At 40.8% G+C, this 18,353-nt stretch overlaps 1 protein-coding gene across 3 annotated transcripts in view; it reads left to right on the top strand.

Annotated features, from left to right (window-relative positions):
* The window catches only part of UNC79 (unc-79 homolog, NALCN channel complex subunit), a 287,744-nt gene that overhangs the window by 202,395 nt on the left and 66,996 nt on the right, over window positions 1–18,353 (top strand). For 2 of the 3 annotated variants that reach the window (XM_033191506.1, XM_033191507.1), the window contains 3 exons: window positions 7,381–7,488; window positions 13,773–13,856; window positions 18,093–18,195. In XM_033191506.1, coding sequence (XP_033047397.1) covers window positions 7,381–7,488; window positions 13,773–13,856; window positions 18,093–18,195 — 295 coding nt within the window. Of the gene's footprint in view, window positions 1–7,380; window positions 7,489–11,087; window positions 11,205–13,772; window positions 13,857–18,092; window positions 18,196–18,353 lie in introns of all 3 variants that reach the window. The other variant, XM_033191504.1, reaches the window with a different exon arrangement.

Raw genomic sequence — 18,353 nt, 5'->3', positions numbered from 1 at the left:
CCAAATATCAGAAACCAAAAAATACCGGTTACAGCCTAGACCCTAACCCACAGTCATCACTTGGTGACGAAGTTGTCACTGCCCATGGATTTCCTGCATCAGGGCCATTTCTTATGTTTGCTTGGAGGCGTTGTTTCTAAGAAAGATAACTTGAAAGAAATGGCAAGCCCATGATCCATCTCATCCTATAACACAGTCTTCTGTAATGTTACTGTGACACTGATCAGAACCCATCTTCATTTCTTAGTTCAGATCTTTTAAAATAAGTTAATGGGGCTGGGTGTGGTGGTTCATGCCTGCAATCCCAACACTTTGGGAGGCCGAGGCAGGCAGATCACAAGGTCAAGAGATCGAGACCATCCTGGCCAACATGGTGAAACCTCATCTCTACTAAGAACACAAAAATTAGTTGGGTGTGGTGGCGCACACCTATCTTTCCAGCTACTCAGGAGGCTGAGGCAGGAGAATTGCTTGAACCTGGGGTTGCAGTGAGGTGAGATCACGCCACTACACTCCAGCCTGGTGACAGAGTGAGACTCCATCTAAAAAAAAAAGTTAATGGGACTTTAGAAAAAATGGAATTGGCTAGGGATGATTATTTTAGTAGATGTATAGACTGTGGAAGGTTAAAAACTGGTGAAGGTCTTAAAGACCTCTAGCTTAGCCCCTCATGTTATACAGGAAGATACTGAGGCTTAGAGGAGGTGATGCACCAGGTCACATGGCCAGACAGAAGCAGTGCCTGATTCTAGTCACGTTTTCCCGCTATTCCACACAAAAGCAACTTCTAAGGGGATGCACCCAGCTTTTTTATTTGCCTCAAGCATTTCCAGAGATTTCTAGCTGTCATCTAGCCCATAGGACAGAGCTGTCTACCTCAAAAACGTGCTGTAAAACTCTGTTGAATGAACATTAGCGTATTCAGAAAGGGTCATGCTCCAGCCAGGCAGGGAAAAAAGGGTCCTTGTTCATAACAAAAAAGTTTAAGAAGTTAAGAAGGCTTTCAGGAAAACTGGGACACCTTTTTATTGTTTGGGGCCAGGAAAATGGCTGCATATGGAAGGAGGATGGCACTGACCTAGAAATGATAGAGGTCTATAGGGCAGGTGCATACGAAGCTGAGGTCCACAGGATGAGTCTCTGTGATGTGTAGGTTGCATGTAGGTTCTAGCGTGCAGGTTTGTGTGTGCAACTGTGTTGCCTTCTTTATTCGCCCTTATGTTTGATTGTTCCCCAGACTACCAGGGAGGAAAGTGGTTTTGTATTCATACATTTGTTAACAGAACAAGGGAAAAATACATGATAATTATAACATGTCTTTAAAATGGCATATATATACTATTATATAACATATATAATATATAACATATATATATTATACTGTCATCATAATTTTATGTCTCCATAGGGCTTTGCCTCTCACTGACTCTGATCTGATCTCTTCTGCCCCTCCTTGCTGGGCATGTGGAGGAGTCCTGTGTGCTCAGAGCATGACCCAGGCATCCCCAGACTTTCCTGCCTTCATCATCAGTAGTGAGGGAGACCTAGACACTTGCCCCAAATGCACAGCCTTACCCTTGCTAACTGCCAGGAGTCCAGGACTCATCTTACTATGCACTTCACTCTGTTTATGTCAGTCCCTAGAGTACTGGGTCATCCTTCATATCCCTCACTCAGAGCTCGACAAGGCCTTGCATACCTTCTGTTCTGAAGCTTTCTCCCTCGTTACCCTGGCTCCTGAAATCCTTCCCCTGTGTCCTAGGAAATTCATGGTCCTTTATGAGCAAAATTCCTCACACGTGTTCTCTCTCCTCTATTTCCCTTGCCTTCTGAGTCTAATGGAAGCCCAGCTCTCCCCAAGGGCATTGCTTTCCCTACAGCCCATGTCACTGGACTTGGCCGGGGGCAGTATCTTCCTTGTTCCACACTGCCCCTTCCAGACCCTTCCCTTCTTGTCTCTAGAAACCTCTGCTCTGAGCTGCATACCCTCAGACCACAGTACCCACTACTTGCATTGCTGTGCCATCACAAACCCTGGCTCTTCCTCACTTGCTGACAAATTTGATTCGTGGCCCTTCTTACTATTTCCTAAATTATTCCTGCCGTAATTCCTGTGGATTTTAATATTAGTATAGATGACACTCCTGACACTTGGTTTCCTTGAATGCACCCTCTCCAGCTATTGTTTTTTTTATCCTCCACCTTAGCTCAGCTGCTCTCACCCATGGTCACATCGCAGACCTTATTGTTTGCCAATAACTGCAACCTCTTCATGATCTTACTTTCACGTCTCTTATTCTCTGATTACCATTTCTTCTCTCCCTGGATAATCATGTATTGATCCAAGTATTTTTTGCTGTCCCTCCCCTACTTCACGTCTTTTCTACTTACTCAACTTACACTCAAGGCTATCAATGTAATCCCTCCCTGCCTGCACCCTCTCAGGCCTTTCCCTTTTTAGATTTGCTTGGCTAAACACAACCCGTGTTAAAACCACCTCTCCCTCTACAGGTACCTGCACCTATCAGATGAATGTGACTGGGTAAAAACACATAATGCATGGTTCAAGAAGTTAAAAGAAAATTAAGAAACATGCTTGAATTCTTTAACATGACCAGTGAAAGCATAGCTCCAGGACTGGCCAGCGATAGCACATGGGCCAAATCTGCCCCACTGCCTGATTTTGCAAATGAAATTGTATGCAGTACAACTACACATGCACAAAATAAAATTTAAAAAAAGAAAAACAAAAACACACAATGTTGACTGCTATCATTTTAAATTAATGGCCATGAACCTCGACTGGCTGGGGTCCTTCAACCTGGCAATCATAATGTATTTTCCTGGTCCATTCACATTTCCAGTCTCCTAAATGACTATTTTATAACTACTTTTCTCCCTGAACTTTCAATAAGTCTTCCAACTGACATAATTAAAAGGACTTCCCACAGCCTCCTACCACCTTATCTGCCCACCTTCCAGCCTCTGCACCTACACACCTGGACTTCCTGGCTGGGGCTATAGGTTAACTGTCTGTATTCCTGTTTACACCCAGCCTTTCCACATGTGGACAAGATTCTATCTCTCTAACTTACTCAAGAATATTGGCCCCTAAAATTCTCCCCTCTGTATCCTCCCTTAGTATATTTTTTTTCCTAAAGGACCCTTGACTTGAGCCTACAAACAATCTTACTTCTCTTTCTTAAACAAACAAAAGCACTTGATGCATGATCTGCCAACTGTTATCCCATTTTACTTCTTTCCTTGTAGTAAAACATTTTGGAAGAGATAGTACAGAGTTGTGTCTTCCAAATTCTATTAGAGTTGTCTCTTCCAAACTCTATACTAAAACATGCTAATGAATTAAAATGAAAAGAAAACAGAAACACATAATGTTGACTGGTATCATTTTAAATTTTGATATCATTTAATTTTTGGTATCATTTTTCATGTTTTAGTATAGAGTTTGGAAGAGACAACTCTATACTATCGCCAATTTTCTTCCATTCTATTAGTTCTAAAAGCTGTTCATATGCCAGGCATGGTGGCACACACCTGTCATCCCAGCTACTTGGGGGGCTGAGGCAGGAGGATCTCTTGAGCCCAGGAGTTGGAGGCTGTAGTGTGCTATGAGTGCACTTGTGAATAGCCATAGCACTCCAGCCTGGACAACATGGTGATACCCTGTCTCTTAAAAAAAATCATTCCCACTATTTCACCCAAACAGCAGTTGTCAAGGTCACCAGTGTCCTTCACTGCTAAATCTGTCAGCAGTCAGCCATGAGGTCTGATGCTGACATATCTGCAATCTTTGACACTTTTGGTCACCCCATCATTCTCTTTGGTTCCTCTCTGTCTCCCTAATGACAGAATGACTTGTGGTCTCTGTCCTTGATCCTAGTCTCTTCTCTATGAACTCACTCTCTCGGTGGTCTTGTCTGGTTTTAGCCTTTACATATTGTCTCTATGCTAAGACAACCATCAGTGACCTATCGCTGGAATAATGCTGTGTAACAAACACCTCAGCAGCATACAACAGTAAATATTTATTTAGTTTGAGAGTCTATGACTCATCTGGGGATTGGCCAAGGCTTGGATGGCTAGGCTCTGCTTCTCATGCCTGCTGACCTCAACCAGGACCTTGAAGCCTGGAAATATTCTAATGGTGATGGCAGAGTCACAAAAGAACCAGCCCAGTTGCAGAGGCACTTTCCAAGCCTCTGGCCATGTTATTCTTGCAACCATTCTGTCAGCCAAAGCAAATCATACGGCTGAACCAAAGTCAAGAGGGGGAAATACACTCTTCCTATTTAGTGGTAGACCTTTAAAGTCACATGGTGAAAGGATGGATTCAGGGAGATATGAAGAATTGGGGCCACATCTCTCAAATATTGCATGGGACTTTTTTTTTTTTTTACTCATACTAAAATATTACCTGTTGTTTATCTGAAATTAACATTTAACTGAGCATCCTCTATTTAATCTGGCAACCTTAATCTACCTTCAAAACACATCCAGAATGTGACACCTTCTTCTTACCTCCACTGTTTCCACCCTGGCCTGAGCCACTGACATCTCTGACCTTGATGAACTGCCACACCCTCCTGACTGGCCTCCCACTTTATACTCCTATTACCTTCATGCTCTCTCAACACAACAGCCTGAGTGATCCTTTAAAATAGGAGATTACACCATTCCCCTGTTTAAAGCCTTCCAGAGACTCCTTATTTCTTTCATAGCAAAAGCTCAAGTTCTTTAAATTCCTGCAAAGCCCTATGTGGTCCTAGTCCTCATTGGCTCTCAACTGCATTCGCACTATTCTCACCACAATGCTACTTAGTCACAGTGACCCCTTGTGAGGTCTGTATTCCTTACCTTTGGGCCTTTCCACTGATTGCTCCCTCAACCTGGAACTGCCAGATATCTGTCTGGCTCATTCTCTCCATTCTTTTAATTCTTTGACCCAACACGAGGTTCTCTGTGAGGCCTGCCCTGGGTTATGCCCCACACTCCAGCCCTTACCTGGCATCTTAATGTCTCTCTCTCTTCTCTGTTTCTTTCCTACAGAGAACTGATCTTCCAACATACAATAATTTATTCACTTTTATGCATATTAATTATTATCTGTCTCTCCCCACCAAAATGAAAGCTCCTGAAGGCAAATATTTTGTTTGGTTTGTTCACTGATTGTATCGCAGGTGACTAAAAGAGAGCTGGCAAATGTCTGATGAAGGAATGAAAGGATAGCCTGACATTTTCTGTCCATCACTATAAAAAATTGAATACAAATATTTTAAGCCGAGTGGATAGCTCTATTCAGATATTTATCTTAAATTTATACAAGTAAAAGTTTCATAAAATGATGGAGGGCTGAGGAAAGATTGCCTCGCTAACAGAATCTTAGTACACTAATGATTATTATTGACCTTGTTACAGTAAGACGTTTCTTTAAAATTAAAGATACACCAAGGATTTTAATAGGCATGCCAAGGCCAGGCATGGTGGCTCATGCCTGTAATCTGAGGACTTTGGGAGGCCAAGGTGGGTGGATCACCTGAGGTCAGGAGTTTGAGACCAGTCTGGTCAACATGGTGAAACCCGTCTCTACTAAAAATACAAAAATTAGCTGGGCATGGTGGTGGGTGCCTATAATCCCAGCTACTAAGAAGGCTGAGGCAGGAAAATCACTTGAACCTAGGAGGCGAAGGTTGCAGTGAGCTGAGTTCATGCCACTGCACTCCAGACTGGGCAATAGAGCAAGACTCCATCTTACACACACACATATACACACACACACAAATAGCCATGCCAAAACTCTAAAAGTCTTAATAATCTTTCAGAGAATCCTGAAAATTAGCTTTAAGCTTTTCACTAACATTATTGGTGAGATTATTAGGCGTTAGTTGTAGCCTGTATAGAATGCAGGCCAGTAAGGGTAAGAGAAACAGTTATGCATGTTTTTGATTAGTGGTTTGGGGAGGATACCTAAGAGAAAAATTGTACCTGATCTTTACTATCTTAATGGCTAAAGTAATTTAACATTAGTCGTTACTTTATGCTTTATTAAGAGGGTTTGGGAAACTTTACAAGAATTATGCTTTTTTGTTATCAAGAGGTTATTAATTTGGCAACCATACCTACTCAGAAAGACCTCTGAGAATCAAAAATAGATGCTTTGAAGTCAGTGCTCAGAAACTTTTCTCCCAGACCCTCACCTAGGATCTGCTCTATAGTTTAGCAAGTTTAATGATCATCCAATAATAGAATGGTATTTGTTTCCTTAAATTGTATGTTTGTATGAATGTATGAGATTTGCTCTCTGGCAAGAAAAAACAATTGGCACCATGACAAGGATGAGACAGAAACACTATTAAGCTTAAGAACTTGAAGCCATTTGGGACTGACATCCCTGAATTCCAGTACAGCGTAGTCGTGGAAGCCCATGGTGGTAACTCCAAGCTAGCAAGATGCTCAGTATGTTCACTGCATGGTGCTGCCTAAGATGGCAAGAAGGTTTGGAAAGAAGCCAGTCAACTTTTCAGCAGGTTTTGAAAAATAATTTATGATTAACTAGAATAATGTGGAACAGAGTGTTTCCCATTACTGATAGGTGAGTAAGACAGTATTATATGCAGAAAATATTTCACTTTAAATTCAACATTCGTCAAATAAGAGAACCAATGACACTCTGTTTCTTGCTCAATGAATAAAATACAAAATCCGAATTAACTGTGCATATTTATTTTCGGTTGAGTACAGTCCATGCTCCTAAATCACTTAAGGGTTAGCGAAGGTTATGGGCAAGGAAACAGACAATTAGATTATAGTGTGGTAAGTCTGCAGAAGGTTAAAGACAAGGTGCTCTGTGATTACATCAAAAGCGCACCTGACCCAGCATTTTTGTTTGTATATTTTTGTGGAGAGAAGTCGTGGAAGCCTCCCTAAAGGAGGAATTTTTCTATATAAATTAAGATGCAAATGATGAGTAGGAAATTGTCAGATAAAGGTGGAGTACCTAGACAGGAGATGGGGATGAACTAGTAAGCATATTTAGGTCGTAGATGAAAAGAAATTCAGTACAGAAAAGTTAAGGAATTTGTTTGGGGATATGCATTGTGAGCAGCTGAACTTTAGCTCTGTAATTTTGCTGTCATTAATCTCCAAAAGGCAGATCCATGGGTGCAGAATGTCACATAGAATCAGCTCTCCCTGGAACATTGTAACCAGTGTGTATGTAATTCCATGAAAGTAATTATTAGGCCTGGAAGATGTATAAAGATTTGAATGGTTGTAGTAGGCAAAAGGGAAAATCTATAGAAAAGGTTCTTGAACTTGCCTTTAATCAGTGTACTGAGTTTTAAATAATATTTCTGTTTGTAGATCCTTCTACTAAAGGACTTTCAACTTTGGAAATGCCACGAGAATCTTCATCTGCCCCTACGTTAGAAGCAGGTGTGCCGGAAACAAGTAGCCATTCGTCAATATCAAGTAAGATTTCCTCTGCTGATTATTTCAGCTGTACTTTTATTTTGGGGCACTGTCTGCTGCCTTGTTTTCAATTTTTCCAATCTTGGTATTGTATATATATTTTAATGGTGCATCAGCTTCCTTGGCGAGAGTATGTTGTACATTCTCAGAGACCCTGAAGTGTAGGATGGCCCACTTTCATCCATATCGCTAGTGTTTGATAAATCACAATGGTTGCTGACTGGCCAAATATCCTAATTTGTTAAGGAATGATCACTGAATTCCATTATTCAATAAAATAAAAATTGTATAACCTGAACATAAAACACGGAACTGGTTCTGAGGCACATGAAAAGCATTGTCTATGGCAGAATTTTACATGGAACACTTATTTAATTTGAGTTGCTTCCATCATTGTGATCTAGGTTATCATAAAATAAATGTGTGATATATCATATTCCCAAAGTCATGACTGAATTTAGCTCTTTTGGATTGGAGAGTAGAAATGGCATGACGTTTTATAGGACCTGTAGAAGGCAAGTATTTTGAAACTGGCTTCTGTCACTGGGTCCTAGATTTTGTCCATGAGAGCTTGAGTTCCACTGAAAGTTCTGTAAGGGTGTCTACCTGTCTCAGTGGGGTTAATTACGAGACTTTAGCATGAAACATTCTTACCAAGAATCAGAGATACGAACAGAGGTGCAACTTCTATAAACCTTTGTCATATGTCCTGATAAATGTTGTGTTCCATGTGGACATTGCCTGAAAAGCTATTTAATAATTTTCATTTGACCATCTTTTGATGATCCTGAAAAAAACAGATAAAGATCTTGAATATTGGACTGGTAGTTTGGAACATCATCATCTTCATTGTTCATTCATTCATGCATTCATTCATTCAGCAACTATTTATTAAGTGTCTGCTGGATGCCAGACACTGTGCTTGGCACTGGAGGTCAAAAGTGAATAAATAAAACACCACTTGTTCTCTAGGAGTTTGCAGTCATAATAGTAATTGTAGCTACTATCTACTTAACATCTATCATGTGCCAGGCACTGTGCCAAGTGGCTCACACACATTGTTATCTGATCCAGTTCTGGCATCAGCACATGCATGATAGATGTTGTTGGACCCCCATTTTAGAGATTAGGTGATTGAGGTCCAGAGAAACTAAATGACTTGCCTAAAGTCAAATATACTAAGTGATAGAGTCAGAAATTGATGCTAGGCCCTTTAGACTTATGAACTCATGTTCATTTTTAGTATACCACCCTTCTTTTAAATAATTCAAATTCAGTCATAATAAGGATTATGGAAATTCTAAGAAATAGTTTCCAAATGGCAGTTATTTGCCCTTTTGGTAGCAAAGAAGAATGGCCAGTTCTGAATCTGATTATTCTTCTTCTATTACAAAAATCTGATCACATGATAAAATGCTAATTTTATGTCCACATACTAAAATCATGAAAGTATATCTTCTCCTAATTTGTATGAGTAATCTTTAATAAAAGATAGTGGGCTGGGTGTGGTGGCTCACGCCTGTAATCCCAACACTTCGGAAGCTGAGGCAGGAGGATCACTTGAGCCCAGGAATTTGAGACCAGCCTAGGTAACATAGTGAGGCCCCGGTCTCTAAAAAAAAATTAAAAATTAGCCAGGCGTGGTGGCGCACACCTGTAGACCCAGCTACTGGGGAGGGTAAAGTGGGAGGATCGCTCGAGCATGGGAGATGGAGGCTGCAGTGAGCTGTGATCGTGCCACTCCACTCCAGCCTGTGCACCCTGTCTCAAAAACAAACAAACAAAACACAAGAAATAAAAAAGATAGTGAATTAGGGTATAATTTGAAATAGGATTATTAGCTCAGTAGGACTCAAATGCTAGTTAAATACACCATAAAATGAATTTACAAATATTTCATGATCCCAAAGTCACGATTGATCTAGACTTTGGATTTAGCTTAGCACTTCATTAGATTTCCACCTTTCTCCTCCTTGCCATTAAAAGCATGCATTCTATAGCTCTTGGTGATGTGTTCTTGGAGGCATCATGCTTGGTACCTTATACACTGAGCTAAACATTAAGGGATTTTATTCTCAGGGAATTCTGCTGTCTTTAAAAACACCTGAGAATAGGAGAAATTATTCAATCATTAGAGGTTTTAAATTTTTCTTTGAGTCTTACTAGATGCTGCTAATTTTTAAATTTGTTACATCTTTGAAAAGAATTCTGCTTTTGAATTTTACTTAAAGCTGTGCTTGTCAAGTGAGTCATAACATTGTAAGTTTTACCAATCAGCGACAAAAACCAGAGATGTTTAGTATTAGGTTGAATAGTCATTTCCGTGAATTCGGTTAATATTGACTTTAAGACGCAAGAATTCCCATCACATCCTTCCCTTTTGATCAGTTTATCAGCTAGTTATTTTGTAGCTAAACATGTTGTGACCACCATTAATCAAACAGCATGCTAGTTACATTAAAAATAATGTTATAATTGATTTCACATCACACCAAGTTGCCACCTTGGTGCCATGATTGTGAAACCTGTGTATAACATTGAAGAGTTTCCAGGGGCCATGCAGTCATCCCAGTCTCTACCATCCCTTTCTAGGGTGAGTAGTTGATAGCTTCAGTTTCTGAAATTGTTCTTGTAGCACAGAGAATAACCACAAGTTGTCAAATATGCAAGATATTTGGGGTCATGTAGAAAAGTTGCATCCATGATGCTCTGCCTCTCTCACTGGGCTGGTTGGTAGGGATTGGCGGGACTGCTGGGAATAGGACCACAGGAGGCTACTTTCCAACTCAGCAATCTACTGACAAAAGTGTTTTTCATTGTTTTCTGGTTTGGAAATGCTAATAACTTGACATTTCACTAATGGGATATGTTTCAATGCTTAACTTACAGGATAAAAATGTTACTACTTTTTAAAAACAAAGATGTATAGTAGAATCTACTCATGGAATGTTGTTTGATTCACATTTTTCAAACAGTAGGCAGAGGCTCACACGGAGATTGAAAACAGCATTGACTTTGGAGTTGATATGTTTTGGTTTTAGGACCACCTCAGTTGCTGACTAGTTCCAAGTCATATAATTTCATTTGCTTCAATTTCTCTCTCTAAAAATTGGGGTTGATATGTGTCATCCTACCCTAAAATATACATGCACACACACACATCATGCACACATGCACACATACACAAGGACCTCATAGGGCTATGAGGAAGATGGAAATAATATATGCACAAGCTCCTTTAAAGAAAGTTAAGCCATACGTTTAAATTTGTTATTTGTCTTAAATCCTTTTTGGAACATGGCAGAGTATATAATTTAAAAAGTAGATGAAGATAGTCATATTTCATTCCGTTGTAACTGGGATAAATATTTACAGGCGACAAATCAGTGCTAATGGGCAGTGTTACCATCTTCACTGTGTGAAGAAACGTATCCGGAACAGCAGAGTGCTTTAGTTTTTCATTTGAACAGAAGCATACAATTTACCAAAAATTATGAATAACGAATGCAGGGTCAATTAAAATTCTATATGGATGTGTGGAGCCTTTGTGTGCTGTGGAAATTTATTATTATAATCGTCTCCTAATTTCCTCCATCTAGCTCAGTATAGGCAGATGAAAAGGGGATCCCTGGGAGTTCTGACAATGAGCCAGTTAATGAAGCGGCAGCTGGAGCATCAGTCTAGCGCCCCCCATAACATCAGCAACTGGGACACTGGTGGGTCAAGCTTTTTCTTCTCGTTCTACCTCTCGGATTAGCGAATGCTACTTTCTCTGTGTCTGCTCTGCTCCCTTGTTAAAGAATTGATTTTCTCTCATGTTCTTTGGTTCAGACAATTTTTTCAAAACCACCTAAGGTAACTAGTAAGTCTATTTAAACTTCCCAAGTGTTCTAGAGTGACACGCTCTTCCGTTGAGGCTGGCCCAACTCTTGTTCTCTCTAAGACCCAGATTCCACATATTAGGTTATTGATCTGGGGAGGAGGGAATGGAACTATGGTTTCATGATGCAAATAAAAAAGAAAACACACAGCAGATTATCAATATTCTCTGTTGTATAAACTACAAAGTACCCCCTAAATAAGGGAATATTTATAGTAATGACAATAGCGATAACAATTGTCAGCTTAGTGACATCATGATCTGCCAGTGGGTTTGGGAATATGAGTTCTGTGTTTTAGCCAGCAGGGTCACCAGGTTGCAGCCGCACACCCCCATGCTCATAAGATGGAACTGCATCTAACCTCAATTTTAAAGTAAGAATTGACTGCCATGACATGTCTATTCTAAACATGATCACTCTGCATTTTCTAAACTTTGTTATCACGTTTTGTACATGTACTACCTTATCAAGCTAGTAGTACAGTCGCAATCCTCTTTTAAGTGCCTGCATTTTCTGGTTTTTTTTTTCCCTATAATTAAATGGGTCATTTGAGTTACAAGATTACGTATGTGAAAACACCTTACAACATGCATGCACCACTAAAATGTAAGGACTTATTATGGTGATATGCTCTGGGGCCTACCCTTGGATCGGACTCTTTTAGTACCGTGGTTAATACTTTCTGGCTGCAGTGATAGGAGATTATTTTAATATTCTTCCTGATGACTATGAATTATAAAATCCACAAAAGCAAAATATTGAGATACTTTCATTTTCTTCAAAGCCATAGTATTTACGTACATAATTTTACTTGCCCTCATTATTCTGAGAGAGAGAGAGAGCGCTAGTCTAGATAACTAAATCCCACACAGCATACCCAATCTCACATTTAACAGATAGTTTCAACTCTCCTGGACTTTATAAGGGTTCTTAACGTTTTAAAGGTTTAGTGTTTTCTCTTCATTTTAGTGATATGTTGTAGTGAGCAGTGAATAGCCAAGAGCCAACAGGCAGGGGGGAGAAGGAGAAAGACTGGACAGCCATCCTCAGGAGTTCACTGGGTTTGAATGAAGTATTTCTGCCTACACCAAACAGGACTGTGCTTTCTTCTTTATGGAGATGAAACTATGTGAGGAACTGAGAATGGCAGCTTTTGTTTGATTAGGTCTCCAATCATTAAATGCTGATGTGAGGGCTCTGAAGATGATTTTACCTTGCTACTGTTTTCTGCAGCAGGTAGCTCAGCCTAAGCTAACCAACCTGTTTAGATTCCAACTACGATGACAACCTAGTTTGATGGACACAGTAGTTATAAAAGGCAAACTGATCTCCATTGTCAGTCCAAATTTTAATCTAAGAAAATCTACATGATGCCAAATAACCCATTTAACGGAATTTTTCACTTTTCAACCAAATTTCAACCTTGTTCATGTCACTCTGGTTTCTCATTTAATATTTCCCACTTATATGCTGTCTGAATTTCTTTCCCCTGAGTTTTCCTGGGCCTGTTTTCCATCCTCCAAATTGGTTCTCGAGTCACCAAGTCCTATGAGTGTCATCTCAATATTCTTGTTTTGATGAGTGCCAGAAAACTCCTCCTCACATCCGAGCCCAGGGGAGAGTCTGTGACTGTGTAGTACAGTGTTAGGTGGCATGTCACTTTAAACTACACGTGTAGATTCAGTGACTTGCTGGTCTCCACCAGAACAAATGTGGCCATGTAGGCACACTAAAAAAGGCAACCTAAAACATGGATCTGACCAGTTAACCTCAGCACCACCAGCTCTGCCCTGAAAGCTGCCTCTTCTCCACCCATGCATATGAGACCCGCCTCTTCTCCATCCATGCATGGCGCCATGACTTACTGCTTTGCCTCATCTTTCATGTGAACAAACATTTTTGAAGCACCATGCCTCCATTTTTGCCCCCTCCCCCTTATTCCTGTTCCCCATCCCTTAGTCCAACGCCTGTCATTTCCTTCTACCAGTTCCACATGTTTTCAGTATGACCTTTCTGGCCATTGTCCCAAATGACACTTATGTACTTACTGATTTGCATAAAACATTTCTGTCATGGCTGTGATATTAGCCTTTCATTTCATATCTGGAGAGATGAGATTTGAACTTTTATGGGGAGGCAAGATGGGGTGCTTGTCTGGACTTTCTGGGATAGTTTCAGGTGCTGTCCGGCTTTTAGTTGCATTTCATAGAACTGAATGGCAGGTTTGTAGTGAAGCCCCAAATAACCCTACCCTAATATATAGGATGTGTTCTGAAAATGTTAATCATACGTAGTAACAGTGACCAAACAAATGGCCCCAAGAGATGATTGGTTAAATTCTTCATATTCTAAATGGTGCTAAGATGACCACATCAAAGACTGAAACCCTCTATTTATCCACAGAACAGATACAGCCTGGGAAACGCCAGTGTAACGTGCCAACGTGCCTAAACCCTGACCTGGAGGGACAACCATTGAGGATGAGAGGTTAGTTGAGTCACAGAGTCTCTGACTATAAGAGCTGAAGGAGACTGGACGTGTCCATCATTTGGTCACCCAGCAGGTGCAGCCTTTTTAAAACTTAGCAGCTCCATGGATTGGGGATGACCTTTGCCCAAACACCCCCAGTGGCTGAGAGTGCATGACATCTCATCTTTGAACATGGCCAACGGTTCTTCCTTATAGTAACTTTCTAACCCTTGCACACAAAACAAGTCCAGTCTCTTTCATATATATATATATTTCGAGACAGGGTCTTGCTCTGTCACCCAGGCTGGAGTGCAGTGGTGCAATCTTGGCTCACTGCAACCTCCTCTGTCTCCTGGGTTCAAGTCATTCTCCTGCCCCAGCCTCCCGAGTAGCTGGGATTACAGGCATGCACCACCACACCCAGCTAATTCTTGTATTTTTAGTAGAGATGAGGTTTCACCCTGTTGGCCAGGCTAGTCACAAACTCCTGACCTCAGGTGATCCACCCACCTCAGCCTCCCAAAGTGCAGGGATTATAGGCATGAGCCACCAGGCCTGGCCTCTTCTATTATTTTTGGACATTGCTTATTCCCTCAGTCTTTTCTAGACCAGACATTCCTAGGTCCTTCAGCATTCCTTCTCAGACATATCAGTTTTCCATGTTATGCCATATCTACTCTTCTGAGCATGGTCCAGCTAATCTGTATTTTTTCTAGAATATTGAGGTCATAGGCTAATAGTTTCTTTCCAGCTCTCTGAAGTAGACATTGAAAAGATTCACTTGACTTGATGCTGCTCACAGAATCAAGCTGAAGGCCAGTCTGTGCTAAGGTCAGAATATTCATTTTCAAAATTAATCCCATGAATTTTAACTACCAAAGTAGTTCATTGTTACCTTTGTTCTTTTTTAATTGAGAAGGCAGATTTACCTATCATTGGCAGAAAAACAGAATACCCAGAAAGAACTATGATCCCATCTCACAACTAGTCTTTTAAATCAAGTAGACCTATTTTCCTAAACCATGTCACTCTTCTCATTTTCCTAAGGAATTGGGAGATATTGATCTCCAGCTTTGGCTCACCTTTCTTTGGCAATGAATAGCAGTTGTAGTCCCTGTATTGGATGAGGTGAGATTCTTCTCATCTATGAGGCTAGGAAAAACTTTGATGAGTAGAAGCAAGGGTGGTTGGTTGAACAAACCTTTGGTGCTTGTTCATGATCTGGTGACTCAGTAGCAGCAAAAGTAGAATGAGGTGATGAGAACACTAAGATGGAAAGTCAGTCTCTTTCATGGTAAACTGAAGAGCCCATCAGTGCAGCTGGGGGATTGATCCATGCATGTCTGCTTTGAGACAAACACCTTCATAATTTCTCCTGTATCCAAGACTCACGAAGGGACTTTTTGTCAAAATCTTCAGCTTCAAAGTTGGGCTCTGGAGGTGGGCCCCTCTTCGTTCAAGTTTCTGAGAGCCCTCTGTTTCTGCTGCTAGCTCAGGGTAGAGTGCACTTCAGCTATTCAGAAGGGGAGCCAGTAGTGGAGGCATCAGAAATGTTGGCAGCAACTTGGGGGTGATAGGGACTGCCTTTAACATTGCAGACTTATTGTGACTGAAGTATAACAAAGGTGGCTGAGGTCTGTGGCTTCCTTTTTGTATTTCCCACCTCCTCCCAGTACGTTACTCTGTGTTCCTACTTCAGTAGCAATATTTAGGAATCCATTGATTCAGCGAGTGTTGCCCTATGGGGGTCAGTGTCCAATAACTGAACGTGTCTGCTTTTATAGATGACAGCCATAAATATTGCATCATACATTCCATCACATGGAAAAACAACTTCACAATGCTGTTGTCAAAAACACCTCTTTCTTGGCATTTGTATTAGGCAATAATTAGTTTGAAACTGCCAGAATGACTTTGAGTCCCTCCCTTTTCTTGACTTTAATTGTGATTACTATGTAATAGTAATTGGCAATAATCTTCTGAAAGGCTTGACTCAGAGGATTTTTAATTAAAAAATCAATTTCTTATGTTTCTAGTAAGTCTATGTACTTATCATCATACATTGTATGGGCTGAATTTTTCCACTAGACAAGCATTTTGACATCTGGTCAATGTGGTCTGTCAATGTGCAAGAAATGTGGGGTATTGAATTTAAATTTTCTGTGTCTTGGTTTCTTGAAGCAACTTCATGCTGTTTACCATGCTATTTAATAATCAATTGTGTCTTCATTTATCTTGGATTATTTCTTGCCTTTGCTATTATTAAACAGTGTACATTTATGCTTGTAATACTGTTGCTTCCACTCAAAGTAACATATTTATGAAACAATTGAAGATGTTTGTGAATGATACACTTATGTATACTTAGGGAAGGATGTTATCTTGGATATAGCTGATAAATATAGTAGTAAAATTTGGATTCCCATTTGGGAGCTTGGGAAGTGACATAAAGATATTTTCAGATACTTTCCTTTGCAGTTTGGATTTGTAAATGTTATGCTTCTTATATTCGTGTAATCTTTGATCAGACAAAGGAGTCTGTAGTATAGAAGCATCTTGACTTTTCAAAGGCTCAACACCATTTTTTCTTCCTAAAATTCATATCGAAACACATTGCCCACTTAGTTAGCTTTATGAATATTTTGATTCCTTTAGAAACTCATTGTCTGAATCATTTTCTTTCTCCTATTTGAGGAAAGGTCATACCAGATTCTTTTTTTCCTCCCAACACCAAGATACTAATTCCTTGATGAGAAAGATTATTTAATGACTGTTCGATTTTTCTGCCTTCTTTCCTGTTTGAAGAACTTAGAGTTTTAGTTATTACTTTGTAGAACATGGCATTATTCTGTATGATCACTTTGAGATTCTTCTTGGGGGCCTCATTTTCATCTGAGACTCTATCTTGCACTAGTGGCTTCCTTAATGGAGGAAAGCTTCCTGACTCTCCAGACTGATTTACTCATCCCTGGAGCATGTTGCTAAGATTCTTGCCTCAGATTTCTTTGAAGCCATCAAACCCCAAAGTTTTAAACACTGTGGTATTGATTGGCTGATGTGGAATGAGTCACTGGATGGTTCCTTCAAAAAAACTTGATATTACATTCATAAATACTTCAGTTTGAAAAATGCAAGTAGAGGCACAGTGGCTCACAGCTGTAATCCTAGCACTTTGGGAGGCTGAGATGGGAGAATCCCTTGAGCCTAGGATCTTGAGACCAGCCTGGGCAACATAGTGAGACCTTGTCTTTACAAAAAGCTTAAAAATTAGCCAGGCATGGTGGCGTGTGCCTGTAGCTCCAGCCACTTGAGTGGCTGAGGTGGGAGGATTTTTCTTCAGCCTGGGAGGTTGAGGCTGCGGTGAGCCATGCTCACACCACTGCACTCCAACCTGGGTGACAGAGCAAGACCTTGTCCCAAACAAACAAACAAACACACTGATATTTCTTTTTTTTTTTTTTTTTTGAGACGGAGTCTCGCTCTGCCGCCCAGGCTGGAGTGCAGTGGCCGGGTCTCAGCTCACTGCAAGCTCCGCCTCCTGGGTTTACGCCATTCTCCTGCCTCAGCCTCCCAAGCAGCTGGGACTACAGGCGCCCGCCATGTCGCCCGGCTAGTTTTTTTTTTGTATTTTTTAGTAGAGACGGGGTTTCACCATGTTAGCCAGGATGGTCTCGATCTCCTGACCTCGTGATCCGCCCGTCTCGGCCTCCCAAAGTGCTGGGATTACAGGCTTGAGCCACCGCGCCCGGCCCACACTGATATTTCTTAGCTCAAAGATCTTCCATTGCTTAGGTGCATGGAGTTCTGGGATCTTACCACTTTCCCATATTAGCAAAACTGTAATGTTGATATGCATTTATGATTTTAGAAATGCAGTATCATACGGGCAGTTTGCATTTATGCCTACAAATAAGAATTGTAGCTCTTTTAAGGGTACCCTTGAATAGATTTCCCCCTTTGTCTTTCATCTTTGTCTTTGGACCCTGCTGGCACACCTGAGCTCTTTCTGATTTCTTTCAAAGTCAAGAAGCAAAGAGAGAGAAGTCTAGCTCTTCACTTCAACCAAGTAGAAACAAATCACGATCTTTCTTGAATTCGTTTCATGATTGAGGGCTTTCTGCGGTACAGTTAGGACGTCCAAGTTGCATTCCTGGGAATGTGATCTTTGGAGGGTTTCTAAGAGGAGAACCAGGCCTTTCTTGGCCCCTTGAAGCTCATCTGTATTCACTGGTTGTCCCTTTGCTGCTTACCCAGGTGCCACCAAATCCAGCCTGCTGTCAGCACCAAGCATAGTCAGTATGTTTGTGCCTGCACCCGAAGAATTCACTGACGAGCAGCCGACGGTGATGACAGACAAGTAAGCTCACACAGCTATTTTCTTCACCATGTTTACAGAATTTGAGTTTGGTCACCACAGTGGTGAGAAAGTTTCAGAAGAAGCATGTTTTACTTTTAAGTCATAATTTGTTCTTCCAGTATATTACCTGACACACAGATGCTTGTTCAGTGAGTATG

The sequence above is a fragment of the Trachypithecus francoisi genome, unplaced genomic scaffold (genome assembly GCF_009764315.1).
Source record: "Trachypithecus francoisi isolate TF-2019V2 unplaced genomic scaffold, Tfra_2.0 Lachesis_group3, whole genome shotgun sequence".
Classification (NCBI taxonomy): domain Eukaryota; kingdom Metazoa; phylum Chordata; class Mammalia; order Primates; family Cercopithecidae; genus Trachypithecus; species Trachypithecus francoisi.
Note: the sequence above shows the minus strand (reverse complement) of the source record. Positions and strands in the feature narration are given on the sequence as shown.